Consider the following 22,548-nt stretch of genomic DNA (forward strand, 5'->3'; position numbering starts at 1 on the left):
TCTTTAGTGATAAAGATCAGATATTGAAAATATATGAATCATTTGTGCATCCTGAAAACGTTACCATAAAATGTCGGTCCATGTGCTTTTTAATGTGTCTTGTCGACTTATGTGTTAACTATTTTTCTCTCATCAAAGGGAATACCTGGAGAGAAAGGAGAAAAGGGCGAAGCAGGAAAACCTGGGGAGACTGTAAGTCATATGATGTAATACATCATATTAGTGCTGTGACCTGCGACACACAGACAGCAGTTGCAATACAACACAACGACCACTAGATGTCACTAGACAATTAGTAAAGCAGCGTGAATTGTTCAGTGCACTGAGAGCTCAGATTCCTTATTACAGTGACTGATCACCGTTGGATATTGTTCAACAAAAGTACAGTTATTTCAAAGTATAGTGTTTAACAGCTTTACTGTACAGTAGTTAGTAAGTTAAGATTTCTTTTATCGTTGACTTGATAACATTTAGAAACCCTTGATGACATTGTTTATTGTTTGTGTCACTAAAGGGTCAGAGGGGTTTACCTGGAGAACAAGGCTTTAAGGGCACCCCTGGACTTCCTGTGAGTTATTCCATCAATTTAATGTGTTGAATATTTAAATCATGTTTGCTATTATGTGCTAATGCTGTATCACATATATTCTACGACTGCTTGTGTTGCCTGAACTACCTTTTCTAAGAGAGGGTTTTAGTAAAAGTTGTTGTTCTTTGTCAAGGGCTCTAAAGGTGATACTGGACCGCAAGGAGAAACAGGAAGAGTGGGTGACCCTGTGAGTGGAGTTTTATTGAGATTATTCTAACTACTCTGAACTAACTCTTAAGGAAGTAAAGTAAAGTGCACTTTAATGTTTATCTGTGACGCTTGCAGGGTCCACCTGGCGTGGCTGGGGCACAAGGTCCTCGGGGTCTGCCAGGCAACGTGGTACGTCCTAGAACTATACTACAATACTATACTAGACATTATCTTAGGGCGGGGCAATTAATCGCAATCGCATATATGCTGCTCGACTGACTTGTTTTGATGTTTGTGTCATAGGGCTTACCGGGCATCATTGGGCCCCCTGGTCCTGCTGGACTGAGAGGAGACAAGGTCGGTTAACCCCTACAAACCCTGGGCACATTAAAAAACGTTGTGTGGAGCTGGCTGTGTTCAGGATGTCAAGGCCGCAGAGAAAAACATATGTCAGTTACACAAACCTCCCAGGACATTTTCACTTTGTTGGTCGTGAGTCTTTCTGATTCTGACTAGTACACACATTTACAACACCTTTTCACCGAAGAGCATTTCAATAATAAGGTGAAATCACATCTCTTGTATAAAACCATCCCACATCTGTACTGCACTTATGATACAAACCGTTTAAAGGCAGGTACAGCATGATGACTTGTGTATTCGTGCAGGTATCCACAGATAGTATCTTTGTTCATCTGTTTTAGGGCGACGCAGGTAAACCCGGACAAATCGGTCTCATCGGCCCCCCCGGAGACCAAGGTGTGATTGGACCGCCCGGACCACCAGGGAAGGGAAAGGATGGACAGAGTGTAAGTCACATGGATTCATCCTTTATCTCATTGTTATGGTTCCAACTTCCTGGCAACTAAGAAATGGTGATAAGAGTCCCCATGAACATTACAAGTTAAAAAGTAAATCAATCAAGCTTAAAGGGGCTAGATGCAAGTTTGCCATTTTATACTCACTACTGCCATCTCAGGTCATGCGTGTAACTGCACATTATTACATTATTTTAACATTTTTAAACTCTGTATAGTCCCTTTAATATACTAACAATATTATAACAACCAATTTCCATGTACAGTGTAAGCTTAGAAGAAAGCTGCTGGTGTGAGTTCAACTTTTTCTTAATGATGATTTGTATTTTTTTTCACCGGCTCCAACATGTGGCGTTCTGCTGAGGGGGCAGAAAGAAACAGGAAACACTGTAACGGCACATCACATTAAAGCTACATGGGCCCACAACACGAGAGCTCCCGGCGCTTCCCCCTTTTACTGCTGCAGCCAGGTGCGGCCTCGGGGGCGAAGCTGCTCAGGTTATGTGTATCATAAAGAGAGAAAAGCAGGACACTTTTCAACGTCAGATTTGATGCCCACAAAGAGCCGGCTCATGTGTTTGGCCCCCTTCAAAACTTCAGGTGGAAAGCAGGAGCCAAAATAACTAGATGGGAAATGTGTAAAGAACCTCAAAACAGCAAATACAGTAGTTGCCTCCAGTGTCGACGTAAACAGGGGTCTGAGTAGGGCTGGGTGTCGTAAAAAAAACTATTTTTCTCCCCCTACATGTTCCAGCCATGTCCTAATGACCTGTTCACCACAACTGCCTCTAAAATCCTTCACTGTCACTCAAAAGGTGTAACTTCGGGTCTGAAGTGCCGTCATGCACAGGCTTAATATAGAAGCTGCAGTTACATGTAAGACCTGAGGTGGCAGTAGTGAGCATAAAATAGCCAACTTGTATCTAGTCCCTTAAACAATACTTGGTTTTCGATACCGATACTTTTTCCGATACCTATGCTAAAATATTTGTCATATATATAAGCATAAAACAGGTTAATAATTTATTCCTTTTCTTTCCATTTCATTCGTTTGTATGTACAAATGAAACTTTCTTTAACTACAAAAGGGCAGAAAAAACACTTTCTAAATTTTTGTTGTTTTTTTCACTCCATTTTTAAGTTTTCCCTAAATTTCCCAGAATTAAAAAAAAAAGAAATTTCCCCAATTTTTTGTACATCTTTTCCCCCAATTTTCCCATTTTCCCCCCAAAATCTTTCCCCACGTTTTCCCAGTTTTTCTCAAAATGTTTCCCCAATTTTATATATTTTCCAACCAATTTTTCTCCTCAATTTTTTTTCTCAACTTTTATCTTGATTTTTCCATATTTTTAAAAACATTTTTCAACTTTTTTTTTTTTTTTGGTTTTATTTCTTAATTTCATGCCAAATTTGCCCCTTTTTTTTCTCCACTTTTTCTATTATTTTTTTTTTTTACATGTGTTTCATTTTATTTTGATGACCAACAGCATCCAAACTTTTTTTTTTTGGACACCTGTAGTAACCAAACCCTTTTTTAAATACCAGACTGGTTTATCGTTTAACGGTACCCTGCCCTAGGTCTGAGTGAGCGTTTGTGAGTGCACTTGCTGGGACAACAAATGAAAACTACAATCCAGCTCCACTTACATGTCTATTTCACGTATGACAGTCAGTCTCACCTTTTTCTGCTTCCAAAAGGGAGAGCCAGGACCCCAGGGAATCCAAGGACCCCCAGGCCTGAAGGTATGAATAATTTTTGGCAAAAGCAAAAGTGTTTTATTTTTTTACGTCCCACATTTTTCATTTCAACTTCCAAATGTTTTGTAGCTGAAATGATGAGATAATTTCACTTTCCCTCGGTCTAGCCAAAAGCAATTTGTATGCCCGCTGCACTGTGACCTCCTCCGACCAGCTCCATGAGCCGTGGAATTGGCAAAGTTTTTTCTGGGGCACGTTTTAGGTTTATAGCCTCATCCCTGATTGTTATTTGTTCTGGCTTCTAAAATGTCAAGTGCAGATTTTTTTTTTTTCCGAAGAAGGTGATACTCTTGAGATGTGGGGCCTTTTTCCCTCCAATATCCTGAATGCTTTTCATTTCCTTAGGGACCACCAGGGCAAAGGGGTGACCCAGGACCCCAAGGAGAAAGAGGCCACGCTGGAGAGGGCAAGACTGGACTACCCGTATGAACAGTGCATTTTATATTATTGATTAGCTTTTGTTGAATTCACATGCAAGCATTACAATTCACAGGGGCCTTCTGGGAACAATGGAGAACCAGGACAAGCTGTAAGTGTGACCATTTCATTTGGGATGAACACTGATTGAGGAGAAGGTTTATTTTTTATGTTTTTGTCTTGATTGAAGGGATTGAGAGGAGCTCCAGGTGTAGCCGGTCCCCCAGGCCCAGCTGGACACAATGTAAGTCAACATATAAGAAAAATAACAGCCATTCATAAAATAACTCGCCAGTATGTAAATATGACTCCATTTCTGTCATTTTAAGGGTATATGTAGATACTGTGCTACTCATAGTTGGTGACATTGGAGGAACACACACGATTTGTTAACCTCTTCACCCACGCCTGAACCGAGCACATTCTCTCCTGTTCGGCTTTACCCAAAGCTAAATGCTTCTGGAAAAAAAGTGTCAATATAGTGACAAAAATGAGAACATGGATGAAAACGCAACAAAAAATCCACTCTAGAGTAACAAAAAAGTGCCAAAAACATGCTGAAAATGTGGAAAAAATGTGATGAAAACCCAACAAAAAAGCAATGGTAAAAAAAAGTGAGGACAACATGAGGAAAAAGATCCATTTAGATTAGTTTTGTAGGTCTTAGCTTTCAAATGAGGCGCGACCTTATGGATCTGGGTAAAGCGGAAGTGGAGAAAATGCACTTGGTTAAGGGGGTTAAAACAGAATAGGCCCGGGGTGTCCAAAGTGTGGCCCAGGGGCCAAATGCGGCCCTCGGATCAAGTTGTGGTGGCCCTCGGGCTCCTTGTTGAATGGCACACATTGCAGCAGACGGTACTTTTTACTGCAAATGTCATAATTCTGCACAATTCAAACCGTAACTAACTAACTAACTTTTGATTAAAAGAAAGTGATGGCGTTATTATTCCAAGCCCAATATATTTTTGGAGGGGATTAGACACTGTTACTAACTCAGGAAGAGCAGCGCCCCCTGAGGAACTACTCGGAAGTGCATACAGCCCATTACATCTTAAAGCAGTACTAAGTAACTTGTTTACCTTAATAAATCCTTTTCGTAGTCCCTGTGGGGGTAATACAAGTGTTTATGGGATGATTGGAGGGTCTTTCATCTCCCCCTGGTGTGTCTGGCCAGAAAACCATGTTTGCAACTTGACTGCCACCGGTGCGGAGCAAGCAATACACACTAATGAAATCACGAAGAAGAAGCTAACATGCTAACGGGCAAAGCTAACTGCGGGCCAACGTCACTTTAAACAGTATTTACGGCCAAGTTTGAGTGAAAAAAAAAAATTCCATTGTATAATTGGATGCACAGTAACCCTCTCTCCCCTCACCTTTCCTGTCTACTCTCCAAGACAATTAATAAGTTAAAAAATCGTAACTTGCTACTACACCTGCAGTTGCGCTTATGGCCTCTAGGGGGAAGAGTTACTTAGTACTGCTTTAAAAACAAATTTGGAAATCTGCTGTGCCAGTCGATTTGTATTATTGCAAAAAAGGCCAATCCGAATAGGCTACACACACAGTAGCAGCATAAACAGAAAACCTGCTGCGCTATGTGCCTTTCTATACAACGTCCCTGAAAACTATAAATACTGGATATGATCTTACCCCCTGTTTTTTATCGTCGATTTGTTGTGCTTTCTGTGACGGTCTTTGATACGTGTTGGTACTACAAACCACAATGACCATGTGATTTCTAGGGTTTACCTGGAAGACCGGGAGAAAAGGGATCCCCCGGGGAGCCTGTAAGTACACACTACATGTACCCTGGATCATTTTTTATTCATGGCAGTGCCGTGTTGAGCACAGGTGTTAGTCAATAGTTATTACTAATGTGCTTTTTATGGTCCCACAGGGAAAAGTTGCTGACCTGCCCGATCTCAAGGTAGGACCAGAGTAAAAAAGAAAATGTCGAGGGAAACTAGGGCTGCACGATTGGATTAAAAACGCAAATTTAATTCTTGTCATCGTGTAGCACGCGCTAATGGGAGACGAATAAAGAAGCCGACTAACTATACAATCTTTTATGTGGTGATCTGTGTAGGGCATCTGCTCCGATTGCCCTGCTGGTCCCCCTGGTGCACCCGGTCTCCCAGGACTCCCTGGAGATAAAGGACATGCAGGGCTCCCCGGGAAAAGTGGACAAGATGGCTTTCAGGTCGTACAAATTGACTGCACATCCATTTATATCTGAATGTTTGCTGTGAAGTCACATCATTGCATCCTGTGTGTAGAAATCATCCTCACACTGTCACTTAGCGGATGGCTGGGCCTAGTTTGTGAAATTAATCATGAAATAATTGTGATCGGCAGATGATTATGTCGATACAGCGTGACACAGCATTATCTAACTAAACAGCAGCATCTAGTGGTTTGAAAATGTATTACAGCTGCAGTGTTGAAGCCTCGGCATGTCACTACTATATACACACAAAAGAGGACTACGAGTTCAAAATATATTTCTTATCTTTTAAAAACTAGTTACATTATCCAACCGCACAGATTATTGTCTTTTTGCTATAAGATTGAAAAAGGGGGTTGTGGTCCTAATCTCTAATAAAAAAATGATCAGGTTCAACATTCAACAAAAGCTGTGTCTCTTCCTGCCCTATTACATACAGTAGACCCACTACTCCCAGCTGAGATTCATTCATTAACTTTTTAAGCGAAAAAAAAAAGTTGATCTTTTTTTGCGTATTTCACCTTGTAGCAGCTGTATGAGTGGTCAACATGGCGCCTTTACTTTCCATCACAGTGCTCTCTAGGACACTCCAGGATCAAATATTTGGAAGGTTTTCACTGCTGACGGACCCTCTCACCCGAAAACCAACAAAACCATTGATCCTGGAGCTTTGCAGAGACCACCGTGATCGAAAGCAAAGGCGTGACATTACCCACGCAAACACTGAGTACAAGGTCAAATACGCACAAATATCAACTTTTTTTCCCACATAAAAAGTTGCATATTGCACCTTTAAACTTGAACGTGAAAGCTATCTCTTTCCTAAGTTTGACTGGTATGGATACTTCTCATCTCTCTATTCTTATCTCTGTATTAAATAAGACATGTGGAGCGGCCATTGCTCTTTGATCATTAATCATTGCAGTGTAGAAGAGAGAGGCTGTGCTGCTCTGAGGGCTCCACTGAAGCATTAGGAGTCTCATCCTCTGTCTTCAAGGCGGAGACTGATGTGCGGTCTTATCATTACAGGGCCCGCCTGGACCAGCCGGACCTCAGGGGCCTCCCGGAACTGATGGCACAAAGGCACGTTCCCACACGAACTGCACCCTAATGCATCTCATAAACAAATGATACTAGCCGCTTTTTAAGCACTTGCTTCCAGAAGTAGTGTTTTTATAATACACACTATTAGACTTCTAATGCTTAAGAATGACTTAATCAGCTATAGCACATTAGTAATAGTATTCTGGTATATTTACATAATCTTCTGAAGTTTAAACTGGAGCAGTGGTCGTCACGTAGCACTGCTATTAGCTGCTGAAGCCTAATAGGAAATGGGGGCAGGCTCCGGACGTTCCCAGCTGTAATGGACTTTCCACTGAAACATTTTTGCCTTTCTTTAAGTCATTATTGAACTAAGGCTTGCCATTCTGACAAGTGTTTTTCTTAACATGCACTACATCGTTCTACTGTTTTCCTTCCTAAATATAGGAGCCAGCTCCAACAATCCAGCCAAATGAACGAGCTTCAGTTTAGCCCGCGATGTTCGCTATGAGGAAGCCACCCTCACTCAGTCCATTGCTATTTTACAGTCTATGGTCAAGAACCACAGGTCCATTTTCAGTATCCTGGCAAGTCCAGAATGATACCCCAGTGTATTTTTGATACACAGGAGTATCTATCTGGGCAGCCCTCCCTCGTTTACCACCCGTGCAATCAGATTTATTTATTTTGTTCGCGAGCACCATCACTCTTAGGACGCAGATGTCCCCTCAATAGCAATCTGTGGATTACAGCGGGATAGCTAATATCGCTTTCCAATCAGTGGTAATTACCAAAACCACATCAACAGTAGGTGAGTTCTGTGATTCGTAATCCTGTTTGAATATTAACACAGAACCGCTAATAAGCCCACAACTACAACACATGTCCGCCCTTCGCTGATTGGTTTACTCCACTTCCTGTTTGCTCGCGCATGTTCCGACACTGACCAGACTCAGTCTGGTACAGTGGTGAGTCTGCATTTTTCCAGACAGCATTTTCAGTGGGCCATCTTCTTCTGCCAAACTTTTTTTTTGACAGTTTTTGGTAACTGAATAATCAATGATTGCTTTAACAGAACCTCTAAGGGAATAATGATTCTATTATTGATTTACTTCAGGTATAACTTAATGAAAGTGCTACATGCTTGGATTATATTATATTCTTTGAGCTTGTTACGGTTATGATAGGCAGAAAGTGTGTTACACCAGTTTGGAATCACAGCTTTACAGACGAGGATAATATTAGTGCATTTGTTGTTCCAACACCGGGACAAAGCGTAACATTTTTTTTAGGATGAATACTTTTCTAACAGTTTATTATTTGTCCATCTTCATGACCACAGGGAATCAAAGGAGACCGAGGCCCTGCTGGCGCTCCAGGAGACAAAGGAGATAAGGTAAGGTATTCAATAGTAACAATAGTATTACGCCATGTTTGCAAACTCACCCAGGATGCTCCTTGGTACATTTGCTTAAAGATCCAATAAGCCATAAGAATAAAATTAGAAGTATATTTGTTGTTAAAATGAACAGTGCCCAGTGCTTTTTAACCTGCTCTTGCGTTCCCAGGGTCACCCAGGTCCGCCCGGCCACCCCGGCCCACCGGGCATCATGGGATCGGCTGTAAGTTCCCTCTTTTGAATTCACCAAGGCTGCTCTAAAAGCGGCGCACATTTATTTGTAGTGAGTCTCTCAGCGGTGGCTCTCCCCTGACACTGTGCCTGTCCTCTGCAGGGTACCGACGGACAGCCCGGCCCTCCTGGTCCCCCAGGGCCCCCTGGAGAAAAGGTCAGTCAGCAGGGGGTGGACTTTCCTCTCAGAAAAACGTATTACCCATGTGTCATTATTGCACAGAGCGGCCTGCGCTGCATGTAGGTCAGCCGGGCGCGCGGTAATAGCGGCCATTCATCATCTCTGCTCCTCTGTGGTGGTGACCAGTTTGTCTGTTTGTTCTGCACCAGGGCAAAGAGGGTCTCAAAGGAATCCAGGGACCACCAGGCCTTCCGGGATTAATAGTAAGAGACTGCATCATTAAGATAAACTCTAGAGCGTAATGCTAACGATGATGACAAGGCACGCGCACAGGGCCCCACTTCCACAAGGGGGCACCAGACATTTGCATTTACAACAAAAATGTGAAATTATCAATTTAAACATGATTCAGGCGAGTTCATCATTCCATTGTAACAATTCATGAATACAACAATATTCCACAATAAAAGGCAATTATGCAAATATAGATCGTACAAATAGTCCCTTTTGCATTAGATTATATTGATTATGAATTGCATTAAATCTCATAGAGTCAACCGTATCTTAATTGGTAACATTCTGTAATAACCACACACTATTTGTAAAACATTGGTTAATACTTATGCCATCATTTATAAAGCTGTTCTCATCATGTGTTGATTATTTATAGACACCGAGATGATGCTCTGTGAAACATTTTAGAGTATGGTTTGGTTTGGCATTAAAACTAAAAACATGCTCGTTAAACGTGTGGGGGACGTGATCAAAGCTGTGCCATAATGATTGTTGAAATCTTTAGGGTCAACCTGGAAAAATGGGGAAAGATGGGCGACCAGGTGAACAAGGAGAGTCGGTGAGTGGATTTGTATGAATGAAGAACTAGAAGACCATACAAAGAAAGACAGACATTCAATTCTCTGTTTCTCACTGAATTCTAGGGCAAACAAGGAGAGCCTGGACCCCCCGGCCCGCCTGGAGTCAGGGGACTTCCTGTAAGCGCTTCACATTATTATGGACGACACAGACGAGTCAGGCAGAGCTAATGAGTCACTGTTGTTTATTCTCTCTGCAGGGATTTAAAGGCCACCGAGGGGAGTCCGGACTTCCAGGGCAAAAGGTCAGCGTCTGCAATGAACTTACACACAATTATCACTGTTTTTATACTTTTGACATTCAAACTGCTGCTAGCTGCAGATGAGGCAAGGAAATTGTCCAGGTTTATTTCCGACTGTACGTTGAAAACTTGCTCAGAAGAATTACATTTGAGAGAATAGGAGAGCCAAGCGGTGATTAGGGATGTTGGCGGTTGGTAGATGAAAACTAGTTTACTTTTCAACCAAGAGTGGCAAGATTTCACCGCGGCGATGCTGCAGAGGTTTTTCATTTTGTCAAGATGTCCCAAAATGTGACACATCGACGGATAGGGAAGAAAAACTCTCCCATCTATCAGCGGCGTGTTTGTGAGCAGTTTTCTCAGCTCTGACACCAGAACAATAAACAGAAGAGACAGCTCGGAGACAGCACCTGCGTCGCAGTGGAGCGTGACAGTTCATCGGACTTATGAAAACACCCAAGGAAGCTTAGTGCTCAGCCATGGAGGCAGCGCAATAAAATGGATCTCAATCGAATCGCAGTTTCAATGGTTGAAATGGGGAAATCACAGACTACAGGGTTCTTTACCAGCCACAAAATATGGGGGTCACATTGTGCACAAAAGCTGCAATCCCCATAGTTTAAACCTCTACCAACATTTTCCCCAGAAGATTCAGATTCTGGTATTTTTTGGTCATTGGAGTCTATTCACGTTTCAAAAATTTCTGCAAAAATTCTACATTAACCTCTAACCCTGGCCCCCACCTGAACTGAGCACATTTTTCTCTAGTTTGGCTTTACGCACATTTAGAAGCTTCTTAGAAAAAAGTGACAAAAACACAACAAAAAAGTGAAAAAAAAACGCATTGAAAGACTGACAAAAAAGTGAGTAAAAAAGATGAAAAAGTGAGACAAAAAAGATAAAAATGTGAGGGAAAAGTGAGACAAAAAAGATGAGAAAGTGAGACAAAAAAGATAAAAATGTGAGGGAAAAGTGAGACAAAAAAGATGAAAAAGTGAGACAAAAAAGATAAAATGTGAGAAAAAAAAAGATGAAAAAGTGAGACAAAAACGATGTAATAGTGAGAAAAAAGTGAGAAAAAAGGTGAAAGAGTAAGAAAACAGTGAGAGAAAAAGATGAAAAAGTGAGAAAAAGATGAAAAAAGATGAAAAGGTAAACAAAAAAGGTGAGACAAAAAAGATTTAAAAAGTGAGACAAAAAGATAAAAAAGTGAGAAAGAAGATTTTCTCACTCTTTCATCATTTTTCATCTGACAAAAGTGACAAAAATATGAAAAAAGTGGATGAAAAAACGCAATGGAAAAAAAAAGTAGACGACAATGTGGCAATAATGCGAGGGAAAAGAACTCGATGAGAGGAGTTTTGTGTCTTTCAAAAGAGGCGTTTACACTGGCCTATAGGCTACAAACTTTTAGATTTTAAATATCATTTTTCAGCGCAGTGCTCTCTTTCTCTTGACTTTTTTACCTGCGTGGTGGTGAGAGTATAAGAGTGTGAGAGGAATCGGAGAGGCCTGTGTCACTGCGACCACAAAAGAAAGGCTCATTATTAGAGAAGGATCAGCCCCGCAGCCTCCACTGACAGGAGAGCTCCCATTAAAGCACACCCAGAACTCTCTCCATGCACTGTGTGACAGCCCCTCCACACCACCCATCATTTACGTCAATAAAAGCCACTCAGAAGGGCCATAATAGTCTGTTGGTATTCAGCAGATTGAAAGCTCCACCATCATACACAGCATTTTTCTTTTTGCTCCCAAAGATGATGTTTATTATTATTATGATGGGCCAGGGAAGTGATATTATTGATACAGAGATGACCAGTACTTCCTCTGGTACTGACACTGGCTTTACTGATTTATTATTCAAAAGTATAAAGCACCCCCCGCCATAACCAAGCTCATTTTCTCCAGTTCGGCTTGACCCAAATCCAAACGTTTCTTAGCTGGAGAGCAACAGTGTAATGCCTCATTTGAAAGCTAAGACCTACAAAAGGGATCGAAACGTTTTTGTCAAGTTTTTTTTTTGTCGTGTTTTCGCCGCTTTTTTGTCATGTTTTTGTCACTTTTATGTCGTGTTTTTGTCGCTTTTTTGTCACTTTTTTGTCACTTTTTTGTCACTTTTATGTCGTGTTTTTGTCATGTTTTTGTCACATTTTTGTCACTTTTTTGTCATGTTTTTGTCACTTTTTTGTCACTTTTATGTCGTGTTTTTGTTGCTTTTTTGTCCTGTTTTTGTCTCTTTTTTTGTCACTTTTTAGTCATGTTTTTGTCACTTTTATGTCGTGTTTTTGTCGCTTTTTTGTCATGTTTTTGTCACATTTTTGTCACTTTTTTGTCATGTTTTTGTCACTTTTTTGTCACTTTTATGTCATGTTTTTGTCACATTTTTGTCACATTTTTGTCATGTTTTTGTCACTTTTTTGTCACTTTTATGTCGCGTTTTTGTTGCTTTTTTGTCCTGTTTTTGTCTCTTTTTTTGTCACTTTTTAGTCATGTTTTTGTCACTGTTTTGCCTTCTTTTCGTAACTTTTTTTGTCATGTTTTCGTCGCGTTTTCGTCGCTTTTTCTCTCACTTTTTTGTCGCGTCTTTGTCGCTTTTTGTGCCTTTTTTGTTGCTTTTTCTTCGCTTTTTTTTCCCATTGCTTTATTTTGTCACGTTTTCGTCACTTTTTTGTCTTTACGTTTTCCTCCTCCTTTTCATCGCTATTTCGATGCTCTTTTTGAAGCCTTTAGAATTGGGTCATGCCAATAAAGAGGTTAAATGCAATCTGTGTGCTGTTGTTTCAAGGCCCTCACTGGATCGCTCTGTTATCGTCGTATTTCATAAAAACTGAATGAGCTCCGCTTGCATTAACGGTGCCTAAACTGAATGTGACTTTTCCAGGGAGAAGATGGGAAGCCTGGGGTGCCGGGACATGAAGGCAAACCTGGCAAAGAGGTAAGTCAAGTAAATCCAACATTAGGGGCATAATCGCATAAGTGCTACAATCTTAAGCCTTTTATACTCAGTACTAACAATAGATCTTTAGTTGTAGCTCCACAACCCTCATCTTTCTGCCCTTAATCATAGAAACAGGATGTACTTCACTGAAACAACCCTTTTGCAATGCTGTTCTTTTGTGACCAAAGTCAGAAAGCCTTTGTCCGCCCACATCCACGACTGTGACAAGGTCGTCCCTGAAAGCTTCCACATGATAGCAATACTAAACTCTGCCTTGTTCCGTTTCAGGGTCCAAAGGGGCCTCCTGGACTCGAGGGAATTATGGGACCACGAGGAGAGTCGGTGAGCGGGCCGTGAAGCACTCAGTGTCACGCAGAGTTCACAAGGACTTCGCTCAGCTCTTCAGTCTTTCCCTCACACTATGCTTCCAACGCATTCTGCATTGTTAGAGAAGTCCACACAGGATTGAACAGAGGCGGTTCCTTTCTGTGTCTGTGTCTTTACCTGATACCGAAATGTAATGAATGACCACAGAGCAGATCTATGAGCAGAATCACTAGAATATTTAGACATAGTTACATAAAAAAAAAAAAAAATCCAAAACGATGCTGCCTAGTTATGCCATTTCTCAGATTTTCTTTCCCATTTCCTCCTCAGGGCAAACCCGGCGAACCAGGACCATCGGGAAAATCAGGTCTCCCCGGAACGCCTGTAAGTCAATATGCAGCTTTTTCTTCCGACATTTAGTGCAGCATTTACTTAAAGAAGGAGCCGTTGGAGGGAGTCTTTCTATTACCGAGTGCACTTGGCTGTGTGGTGGGTGTAGCTGTAGGCAAGAGGATGTGGGGACTTCTTAACAGGAGATGAGCTGTCAGTTCAAAATAGAGAATTGCCGAAATAGCCTTGCTCCTATCTGTGGCCGTCTCCCGAGTGGTTTTGGAGGGAGTGGAACAGCGCGCTGCAAGAAGAGGCAAATGATGGAGAGTGTTTAGCTAAAGGGAAATACTATAGGAGCTTTTTAAACATTATCCAAGCAGATTACCCTTGTCAAAAGCGACATTCAAGGCTAACAAAGGCATAAAAAGCTAGAAATAATATTGCTATAACAGAATAACAGAACTGCTTTGTATCGCTGTATTGCTGTAGACTAAAGACTGCAGCCATTAGAGGGTAATGAAATGTAAATGTGTGCTTCATGTAAGCAGGAAAATGAGAGCTTTTATTTTGAACGATGATCCTCCGCGCACTGATGCTGCAGTGGTGCAGGACTTGAAAAAGCCTGGGCAGCAGTCACACTTTATGAATGTGCTGAACACACTGTTCCTGTGAAGTCTCTCATGGAATAATGAATGGCTCTAGTCTGTGTCACAATGGTAGAATATAGAGAAGGTGAGCTGTGTATACGGTGTGTGCCACGGATTCTTACACTCTTAGGGCCTGAATGACTAAGCCAGGGGCGAGAATGCACATGAACTATTTAAAATCAGCATATCGCCCCTGATTTATCTTTAGAAACTGTTTAGGCCCAAATCCGATATACAGTAAATCAGGCCCTTAGACTATACTGTGGCACAGGCTGGACTCACTGCTCTTATTGCACTTCAGGTTAGAGCACTTCACAAGTACACAAGTGTCTGATCATTCCTGCAGCAGCTGCTTCTAAAGCCACATTGTAAATATGAATTATAATCCGCTCGATCAGGCGCGTCCCACCACCACACTCATGCGGAGATGTTTTATCCCGGCCAGTGCTCCATGACCCATGTCAAAAAGAAATCCTGCTAAATGTTAATCTCTCTCAATCCTCAGTAATGAGCGGGCTTTCATAGTGCAAGTACAGTGGTCCACGTGTGTGCCATGTGATGTATGCTCTCTGCAGGGCCTGATGGGTAACAAGGGAGAACCGGGCAGCCCAGGATTACCAGGCTTTAGTGGACCCAAAGGTCCCGCGGTAAGAACTCAACTGTCTTTCTTTGAAGCATTATTTTAGCTCACTGCTGCATTTACTTTTCTCTGTCGCCTCGGGCTCACTGTGTCCATGTGTTCTGTGTACAGTCAGTTCAGTCACCCACATTAACAAAGCTTTACCCCAGTGGCTTATTACACTGTACTGTACATGTCCCAGTGTGATCATTTAAGGATGCTCTAAGACAGTGGCTCTCAAACTTTTCACACCTCATTAAATATTTAACCTGGTGTCGCACGGCCCGGCTTTAGACTTCACCTACCTTGCCTCCAGTGTCTGACACAGGTGTATGAATGAGAGTGTCAGTGGCTTTATGAGAAAAGCACTGTATAAATAGTGACCATTTACCATAAATTGGACTAAACTATGATTAAACTGGATCTAAACCATTTCTAAACCAGAAAAAAGGGATAACTTAAAGGAGCTATATCATGCTATTTTAGCCATTCCAAAGTTAAGTATAGGCATTTATATGATATATTGTACCTCTACCACTATGGAGCACTCATTTTTGTGATAAATATAAGTGTTTTCTGGAGGTATTTTTCGAACCCGGAAGACACAACGCTTCGATTCAGTTAACTCCGCCCCCTCTCTCCGCGCATACAACTTTACCGTAATATAAATAAACAACAATAAGTGAAGTCACTTCACGATGCAGTTATAAGGAGTTGACATCTGCAACACAGCTTCATAAATGGCTAACACACATGCTAATATGCTAACACACAAGCTAACCCACGTTTGGATTGACTCACCGCTCTGGTCCATCGCTGTTTAGTTTGTTTGTTTGTTTGTTTGTTTGTTTGTTAACTTTATTGTCCCCGTAGGGAAATTTGTTCTCTGCATTTAACCCATCCTTCGATGCCGCTGGGGCAACCCGTAAGGAGCAGTGGTCGACAGCAGTGCCGCGCCCGGGGACCCATCTCCATGATGTGGAGCCAGGCTGATGGTCAGAATCACCTGGCTGGAGGATTCACCTATTGCACATGTTTTTAGTGGTAGGGGAAACCGGAGTACCCGGAGGAAACCTACGCAGACACGGGGAGAACATGCAAACTCCACACAGAAAGGCCCCGTCCTTGGTGGGAGTCGAACCCGGGACCTTCTAGCTGTGAAGCGGAGGCGCTAACCGCTGCGCTACCGTGCCACCCATGATGGGACTCGCGTTGGTTATAAAAGTTAATCCACTTTGATTCTGGCGAAGGTTCACCAAACATCCATCAGAGACAGTCACAGAAAAACAATATTTTGGTGATAGTTGCTGAATCCCGGAGAAAAAAACAGCTGAGTGGCCTCTTCTTGAAAAAGGCTGAATAAACTCCTCGTCCTCGTAGCCAAACGCGCTTCTTTTTCTCCGTGACATGATCGTTAGTTAAGAATGAAGAACAGATGTGTCCAGAGTAGGTAACGAGCTCCATCTTCAGCTGCAGCGCAAACATGACTGATCTGTTCAGACGCGATGTGTTTGTTTTGGCCACAGCTGACCTGGAAGCACTTCGGGCACATCCTTTTTTTTTTTTTTTTTTTTTTTTTTTACTCTTTGTTCCTCTCTTACGACAGAAATAATGAAAACGCTGTTTTACAAATTAAAATCAGGCCGTAAGCATAGAATTAAGACATTACATTACAGACGTCGAGCACTTCCGTTCCGCTGTTACGACACAACTGAACACTCAGTCGTTCACCAGGAGAGGGAGGAGCAGCTGCTCAGAGAGCAGGATTCAGGAGGATTACTGAGAGCTGCGTGAATGAAGCCACAAACCACTCTGGGGGTGTTTTTGATATGGAAATAGCATAACAACATGGCTAAAAGCAACAAAAAGTCGATTTTGCATGATATAGGACCTTTAAATTATTCACTGAAGTATAAACTATTCCCAATCAAAATGAATACAATCAAAGACTGAGAAGCCTTGTGTAAACACACAATAGCCCCATAAGCTCAGGAATCACACTTTATCTTTGGTTTAGACACAATGAATAACACATAAGCCTCATAAATCCCTTGACAAACCTGCATGCATCTGTGTTCAAGCCAATGGACTGACACTCCCTGTCAGACATCATCATACAGCAGAATGATCTCAAGTCTATTATGTGTTTATTTACAGGGTCCTCCTGGTCCAGTTGGCCCTGAGGGTAAACAGGTATGATCTTTATCTCTAATGAAATAAATCACCCTTGTGCTTTGCTGATCGATCTGCTTCTGTTCCACAGGGAATGCCAGGCCGAGTGGGAGATCGGGGAACAAAGGGGGACAAGGTGGGTCCATGGCAGATCTGATAAACTTCAGACGGATGTGACCTGGTCTAATGCGGTACATGGTTTATTTGTGTCTAGGGTGACCCTGGCACAAAGGGAGACAAGGGGCACACAGGAGAGTCTGGAATCCCGGGAAACCCTGGCCCCCCAGGCAGGAAGGGCCACACAGGCATGATGGGAATGACAGGACCACAGGGAGAAATGGGCCCTCCGGGATCTCAGGGACCTTCTGGAAACCCGGGTTCCCCTGGACCAAGAGTGAGTCCACCTTCACGATCCTCCATCAGTGTAAATGTGTGGATGTGGCACTGCTAATGACTGTGCTGTTCCAGGGAGAGTCAGTGTCACTGGAGCAGATGAGACGGCTCATCCAGGAGGAGCTGAGCAAGCAGCTCGACGGTAAAGCGACACGTAGACTTTTACACCTGCTCTGATTCTTCATTTGGATAAACCTCATCCCTTTCTCTTTAGCCAAACTGGCCTACCTCATGGCACAGATGCAGCCCGCCCATGTGAAGACCACAGCGGGCCGGCCTGGACCTCCAGGGCCCTCCGGCAAAGATGGTAGCCCAGGACGACCAGGGCCTCCTGGGGAGCCCGGTATGCCAGGGCAGAGTGGAGGAGAAGGACCCAGAGGACCCCTCGGCCCTCCAGGTAGGGCACACTGTGCATTTTAGATTTTAACCACAACAGTTAACAGTATTAAACGTTTGAGCATTGGGTTTGTCAAGTGCCAGTTCTTAAAGGCACCTGAGGATTGTTTTGTTGTAATACAAATCTTGTATTTGCAGGTGAAAAGGGTGCACGAGGGGAGAAGGGAGAGAATGGTATCGGTGAGAGAGGAGAGCAAGGACCAGTTGGTCCAATCGGTAACTATCATGTTTATTTCTCCAGTTTAGGGTCTATGTTTGATGTTTTAGTGTAATTGAACAAATGTCTCTGCCTAGGCCCTGCTGGTTTACCTGGTTATGGTAAAGACGGAGGCCCAGGACAAGCTGGAGCACAGGGAGAACACGGGAACCCCGGCCCCCACGGGCAGCCAGGGCCCCCAGGACCCCCGGGTCAATGTGACCCCTCACAGTGTGCCTACTATGCCAGCCTGGCACAGAGACCCCACTCCAAGAATGTGAAGGGGACTTAGACTCTACGTGCTGAAGGACACGACCAGAGGTCCAGCTGTATTTATGAACTCGGTCCATATCAGTCCAGAACTTTCACTTTTTGGGATGGCCTCCCTGTGGAGGGCTGAAGCTGCTGCCAGTGGATTCTTTTGTATTGTTTGATAAAGAAATGAAGCTTTGGGTGCGTGGGGCATTTTATAAATTGGGGTTGAGAGAGGGCAGCTAAATGTTTTCCTTCCTTGCATGCTTCCTGTATAATATATAGGGAGATAAAGGCTGAAGCTATTCCTTGGAGATTGGAGTCTGTTAATCTCTCATTTCATCAGCAATTACTCAAAATCCCGTCTTTCAGGAATCGGCCTCAGTCTGTTCTCATTCTGTCTTCATTTGCCATTTCTCCAACAGCTCACTCTGTACTGCAGCACAGAAAGCATTTGCTGATTCAAACCGTGAATATGTGTAGGAGGACTCCCAATGACTGTGGGGTGACAAAGTACAGAATCTATTCTCTTGTTTGCCAGTAGCCAGGATAGATACTGTATTTACAATACCGATTACTGATATATATCACTGTGGACGCATTCTGATGCTCTCACTGTCGACAGGGGGGAATAACATAATATTCTAACCATTTGTTACCTGAACGTCGAACAGTGGAGAAGAATCGTCTTGTTTTCAGCGGATTTCTTGCCTCTAAGAAGATGGAGCATTTACCCCGGAACTACAGACGACATATTCAAGGCATGTTGAGTCTGAAAAATGAGTCATGCGTCAAATGCCTTTACTGTGTGCAAGAAACAACAACTGAATCATCGAATGGGATCTTTGTGTGAAAGGAGATGAAGGAGGGAGAGACACTCTGCGAACTGTTGGGGCCGTGCATCATAATGATTTTTGTTTTGTTTTCTAACTCAGATCTCAGTGCTTAACAAAGGGTTTTATATAGCAGTCATGTGTACCAGACAGGCATGGGTTTGAATAGGGAACTGCCTCTTCTCACTTAGAAGCCACTCCGCGGTACTGCTGCAACAAACTGTTCGTTTCTGACTGACAGGACACCTAGAACTTTCAAAAATAGTTGTCATATCTGCTGATTCGGATCTATTTCTACTGCATTTCTTCAATATCCTGAAGTAAAAAAAACAACAACAACAGATTTAGTCGAACCCTGTTGATGTAGCTGAAGTTGGCTTACATGTAGCTACTGTATGTTGCCATTTATCCCCCGCCCTGCCGCACGTGTCCAAAATGACAGGAGAACGATGAAGCGTCAGTCTGGAATTGGCCTTGCCTTGTTTAATGAAGTGCGGCTGCTCTGTCCTGTGCTCTGTGCATAGACTTGGGCAGCAGTAAACAGCTATAATTGCAGACCTCTCCCTCTAAAGCCGCTTGTTCCACGGTGCTCCTTTCAATGTGTCCCTTCCATTCGGCACCACAAGGCGCATTAAGGGCCCCCACAAAGCTCTGGGCCTGCTTTTCTAAAACACTCTGCCTTTTTTCTTAATGTGTCCCCTGGAACCCGGATTGGATAGTTGCTTCCCTGCATAGCGATGACCAGTCCGTTGTATTAGAGCATTTGAGAGATGCCTTTGCCTTTTGCTCCTCGCGGGCCAATTAAAGCGGTCCCCGGTCGGATGTGCCCCGTCGCTATAGCGCGCATTAAATGGTTTACACAAAAAGTCTTTGGGTTTGTTCTGCTTTTCGAAAAAAAAAAAAACCTAAAGAAACACGTCAATACCTGCTCGAGGAAAGCGAGGCAGCAATTCTTCAAAAAGAGATGGTGTTGAGGGGAAATTGCAGGCTCACATAATTGAGATGTTATGTGGGCCTGTCACGACTCCTCCGGATGACCTCTGCTCACACTAATCACAGCGTGAGTCTTGTTTTTGAATTGGAGCATTAAAGTTAAATATTTTGTGGACGGTTTTCTCAGAAAGTTCATGTGCGCCTAGTGTCTTTGTCTCTAAGAGGAAACTAAAGCCATCTGCTGCAGCTTAAAGTTAACACTTCACAGTGATTGGTTGTACCCGCCTGTATATGTATATGTGCGAGTATATGCCAAGACTCACCAGTAGGGGGACTGAGTGGTAAAATGTCTGAATCATTTACGTTCTTCAGATTAAAGCAGTACTAAGTAGCTTGTTTACCTTAATAAATCCTTTCCGTAGTCCCTCTGGGGGTGATACAAGTGTTAATGGTATGATTGGAGGGTCTTTCATCTCCCCTTGGTGTCTCTGGCCAGAAAACCACAATTGCAACTTTCCTGCCACCGGACCGGATGCCCCAATTCATACTAATAAAATCACAAAGAAGAATCTAACGGACAAAGCTAACTGCGGGCAAGCTCCATTTAAACAGTATTTACAGCCAAGTTTGAGTCTCCATTGTGTAATTGGATGTACAATATTCCTCTCTACCCTTTGTCTTTTCTGTCAGCGAAGTATTTACTCTCACGGACAAGTTAAAAAATTGCGACTTGCCACGGCACCTGCAGTTGCGCTTTTGGTTTCTAGGGGCAAGAGTTACTAAGTTCTGCTTTAAAGGGCAGGGGCCAATACAACTCTATCGGAGAGAGACAGTTTTTGTAAGAAATCTCCAAAAAGAAAATTGATAAATGTTGAAGTGATTGGATAAAAAGATCTGCTGTGTTGTTTTTACGCTCATGTTTTCGAATAATGTCTTCACGTTTGGACGCCTTTCCGAGAAAATAGCTGGATGGTTGGTTTATACTTGCTGACAGCGAAGACATTGAACTTCGAGACAGTTTTTGTTCATGTGGGTTGTCCGAGTAGTGATGTGAGATATTAGCCAAAAACGACAAAACAAATGGCAGTTCAACAGTTACCATAGTTGTTGTTTTTTCCCCCCAAGTTGTTTCTGCCATTGAACCTGATCTCACACATGCTTTGTTTTTGAGTTTTCCTTCTTCGACGTTGACACTACTTTTCCCCCTCATCAAATATCAGCAAACCCATTTAAACCCATTTAACTGCACAATGCTCAGCTTCAGTCTCATCCTATTACACATTATTATAAAAATACGTATATTGTGGTTGTTTTGAGTGTTTGCTGTCCGTAAGTTATACTGGTAAATTATTCTTTAAGGCCACCATGCAACCGTTTTGAACAACAGATCACGTTTCCCTCCAATGTTCCAATATGAAATCGGTGCTATTGTACAATAATTAGTAACTTTGTAAGTATTGAAATGACACATGTACTGTAATGTTTAATAAAGACTGGGAGAGATTAATTTTAGAATGTGGTGTGTGGCGTGGTTTTGTGTTGCACTTTAGTTCTCAAAGATTATATTGAGAGAGTTAAAGGCCCTATACCTGATTTTCTTTGCCCAAAGCACTCCCCTGAGGCGTAGATGAAGGACCAGGGGGGGCTCGTTGGAAAGACTGGAATCTCTAGTTTTCAACACAAAAGACCGAAAGTCTGTATCACTTTCTGATCTAAAGTTATGTCCGAAGATTGGCGATGTAAATGGCGGGAGTATGGGGTTCAAAGATTAAAGCGAAATTCGGCACCCCTCCAGCAGATGGAGCCCTAGGCGACTTCCTGGGTCGCCTATGCCTAGGGCCGGCCTGCATGGAGCAAATACTGTGACGGTCATGTAAACAACAGCAATTAGCCCGCTAGTTCATGATTGATTTTCAAACTCTTAACCCCCACCTTAACCGAGCACATTTTCTCCAGTTATTAATGAGATATCCAGGCATTACTCGAAAAGCTTCTTGGAAAAAAAGGGTCAAAATAGTGTCGGAAATGAACGAATGAATAAACTAATATGAAAAAAGCAAGATGAGTTTTGTAGGCGTTGCACTGGCCTTTAGGCTGCAAGAAGCTTTAAGATTTGGGTAAAGCCTAACTGGAGAAAATAGGCTCTGTTAAAGTGGGGTTGTGTAGGTTCAAAGGTTTATAATTAGATGCTGTGCACAAATGTCTTTTTATTCCAGTACTATAATAAAAACGAGTATGGGCATTTAGCAAACGTAACACTATTAAATATATAATATATATAATAATAATGTATTATATATAATATGCTGGTGATATGCTGGTGATACAGTGAATACAGTCACAGTCAGGTGAGGCTACACACAAAAGCATTTTTATCAATCCTTATTTTGAAAAAAAAAGCCCTTTTATACAGTTGGCTAAGTGCACTGTGGCTGGCTAAACAAAGTCAAAGATGTCCTCCCGAGGCTGCTCCAGCTGCTCACTAAAGGTCACACTTGATCTTCCGATGCTTTTTACGCCGCTGCGATCATTTTGATATAGTCCTGTATCCAGGCAACAGTGAAATGCAATAACAAGAGATAAGGATAATAAATGTACAAACGCAAGTCATTTCACAGCTTTTTATCACTGGACTGGCTGT

General features: G+C 42.6%; 1 protein-coding gene across 1 annotated transcript in view; it reads left to right on the forward strand.

Annotated features, from left to right (window-relative positions):
• The window catches only part of col22a1 (collagen, type XXII, alpha 1), a gene marked incomplete at its 3' end in the record, with an annotated part of 53,931 nt that extends 35,750 nt beyond the window's left edge, over positions 1 to 18,181 (forward strand). The window contains exons 34-65 of the mRNA XM_079571205.1: positions 139 to 192; positions 515 to 568; positions 723 to 776; positions 875 to 928; positions 1,043 to 1,096; positions 1,444 to 1,548; positions 3,256 to 3,300; positions 3,661 to 3,738; positions 3,809 to 3,844; positions 3,923 to 3,976; positions 5,478 to 5,522; positions 5,633 to 5,662; positions 5,822 to 5,935; positions 6,989 to 7,042; positions 8,346 to 8,399; positions 8,572 to 8,625; positions 8,737 to 8,790; positions 8,964 to 9,017; positions 9,554 to 9,607; positions 9,693 to 9,746; positions 9,827 to 9,871; positions 12,753 to 12,806; positions 13,098 to 13,151; positions 13,467 to 13,520; positions 14,689 to 14,760; positions 16,890 to 16,925; positions 16,996 to 17,040; positions 17,119 to 17,298; positions 17,373 to 17,439; positions 17,512 to 17,694; positions 17,832 to 17,909; positions 17,988 to 18,181. Coding sequence (XP_079427331.1) covers positions 139 to 192; positions 515 to 568; positions 723 to 776; positions 875 to 928; positions 1,043 to 1,096; positions 1,444 to 1,548; positions 3,256 to 3,300; positions 3,661 to 3,738; positions 3,809 to 3,844; positions 3,923 to 3,976; positions 5,478 to 5,522; positions 5,633 to 5,662; positions 5,822 to 5,935; positions 6,989 to 7,042; positions 8,346 to 8,399; positions 8,572 to 8,625; positions 8,737 to 8,790; positions 8,964 to 9,017; positions 9,554 to 9,607; positions 9,693 to 9,746; positions 9,827 to 9,871; positions 12,753 to 12,806; positions 13,098 to 13,151; positions 13,467 to 13,520; positions 14,689 to 14,760; positions 16,890 to 16,925; positions 16,996 to 17,040; positions 17,119 to 17,298; positions 17,373 to 17,439; positions 17,512 to 17,694; positions 17,832 to 17,909; positions 17,988 to 18,181 — 2,217 coding nt within the window. The remainder of the gene's footprint in view (positions 1 to 138; positions 193 to 514; positions 569 to 722; positions 777 to 874; positions 929 to 1,042; positions 1,097 to 1,443; positions 1,549 to 3,255; positions 3,301 to 3,660; positions 3,739 to 3,808; positions 3,845 to 3,922; positions 3,977 to 5,477; positions 5,523 to 5,632; positions 5,663 to 5,821; positions 5,936 to 6,988; positions 7,043 to 8,345; positions 8,400 to 8,571; positions 8,626 to 8,736; positions 8,791 to 8,963; positions 9,018 to 9,553; positions 9,608 to 9,692; positions 9,747 to 9,826; positions 9,872 to 12,752; positions 12,807 to 13,097; positions 13,152 to 13,466; positions 13,521 to 14,688; positions 14,761 to 16,889; positions 16,926 to 16,995; positions 17,041 to 17,118; positions 17,299 to 17,372; positions 17,440 to 17,511; positions 17,695 to 17,831; positions 17,910 to 17,987) is intronic.
• Positions 18,182 to 22,548: the final 4,367 nt, after the last annotated feature.

The sequence above is a fragment of the Gobius niger genome (assembly GCF_951799975.1).
Source record: "Gobius niger genome assembly, chromosome: 14".
Taxonomy (NCBI): Eukaryota; Metazoa; Chordata; class Actinopteri; order Gobiiformes; family Gobiidae; genus Gobius; species Gobius niger.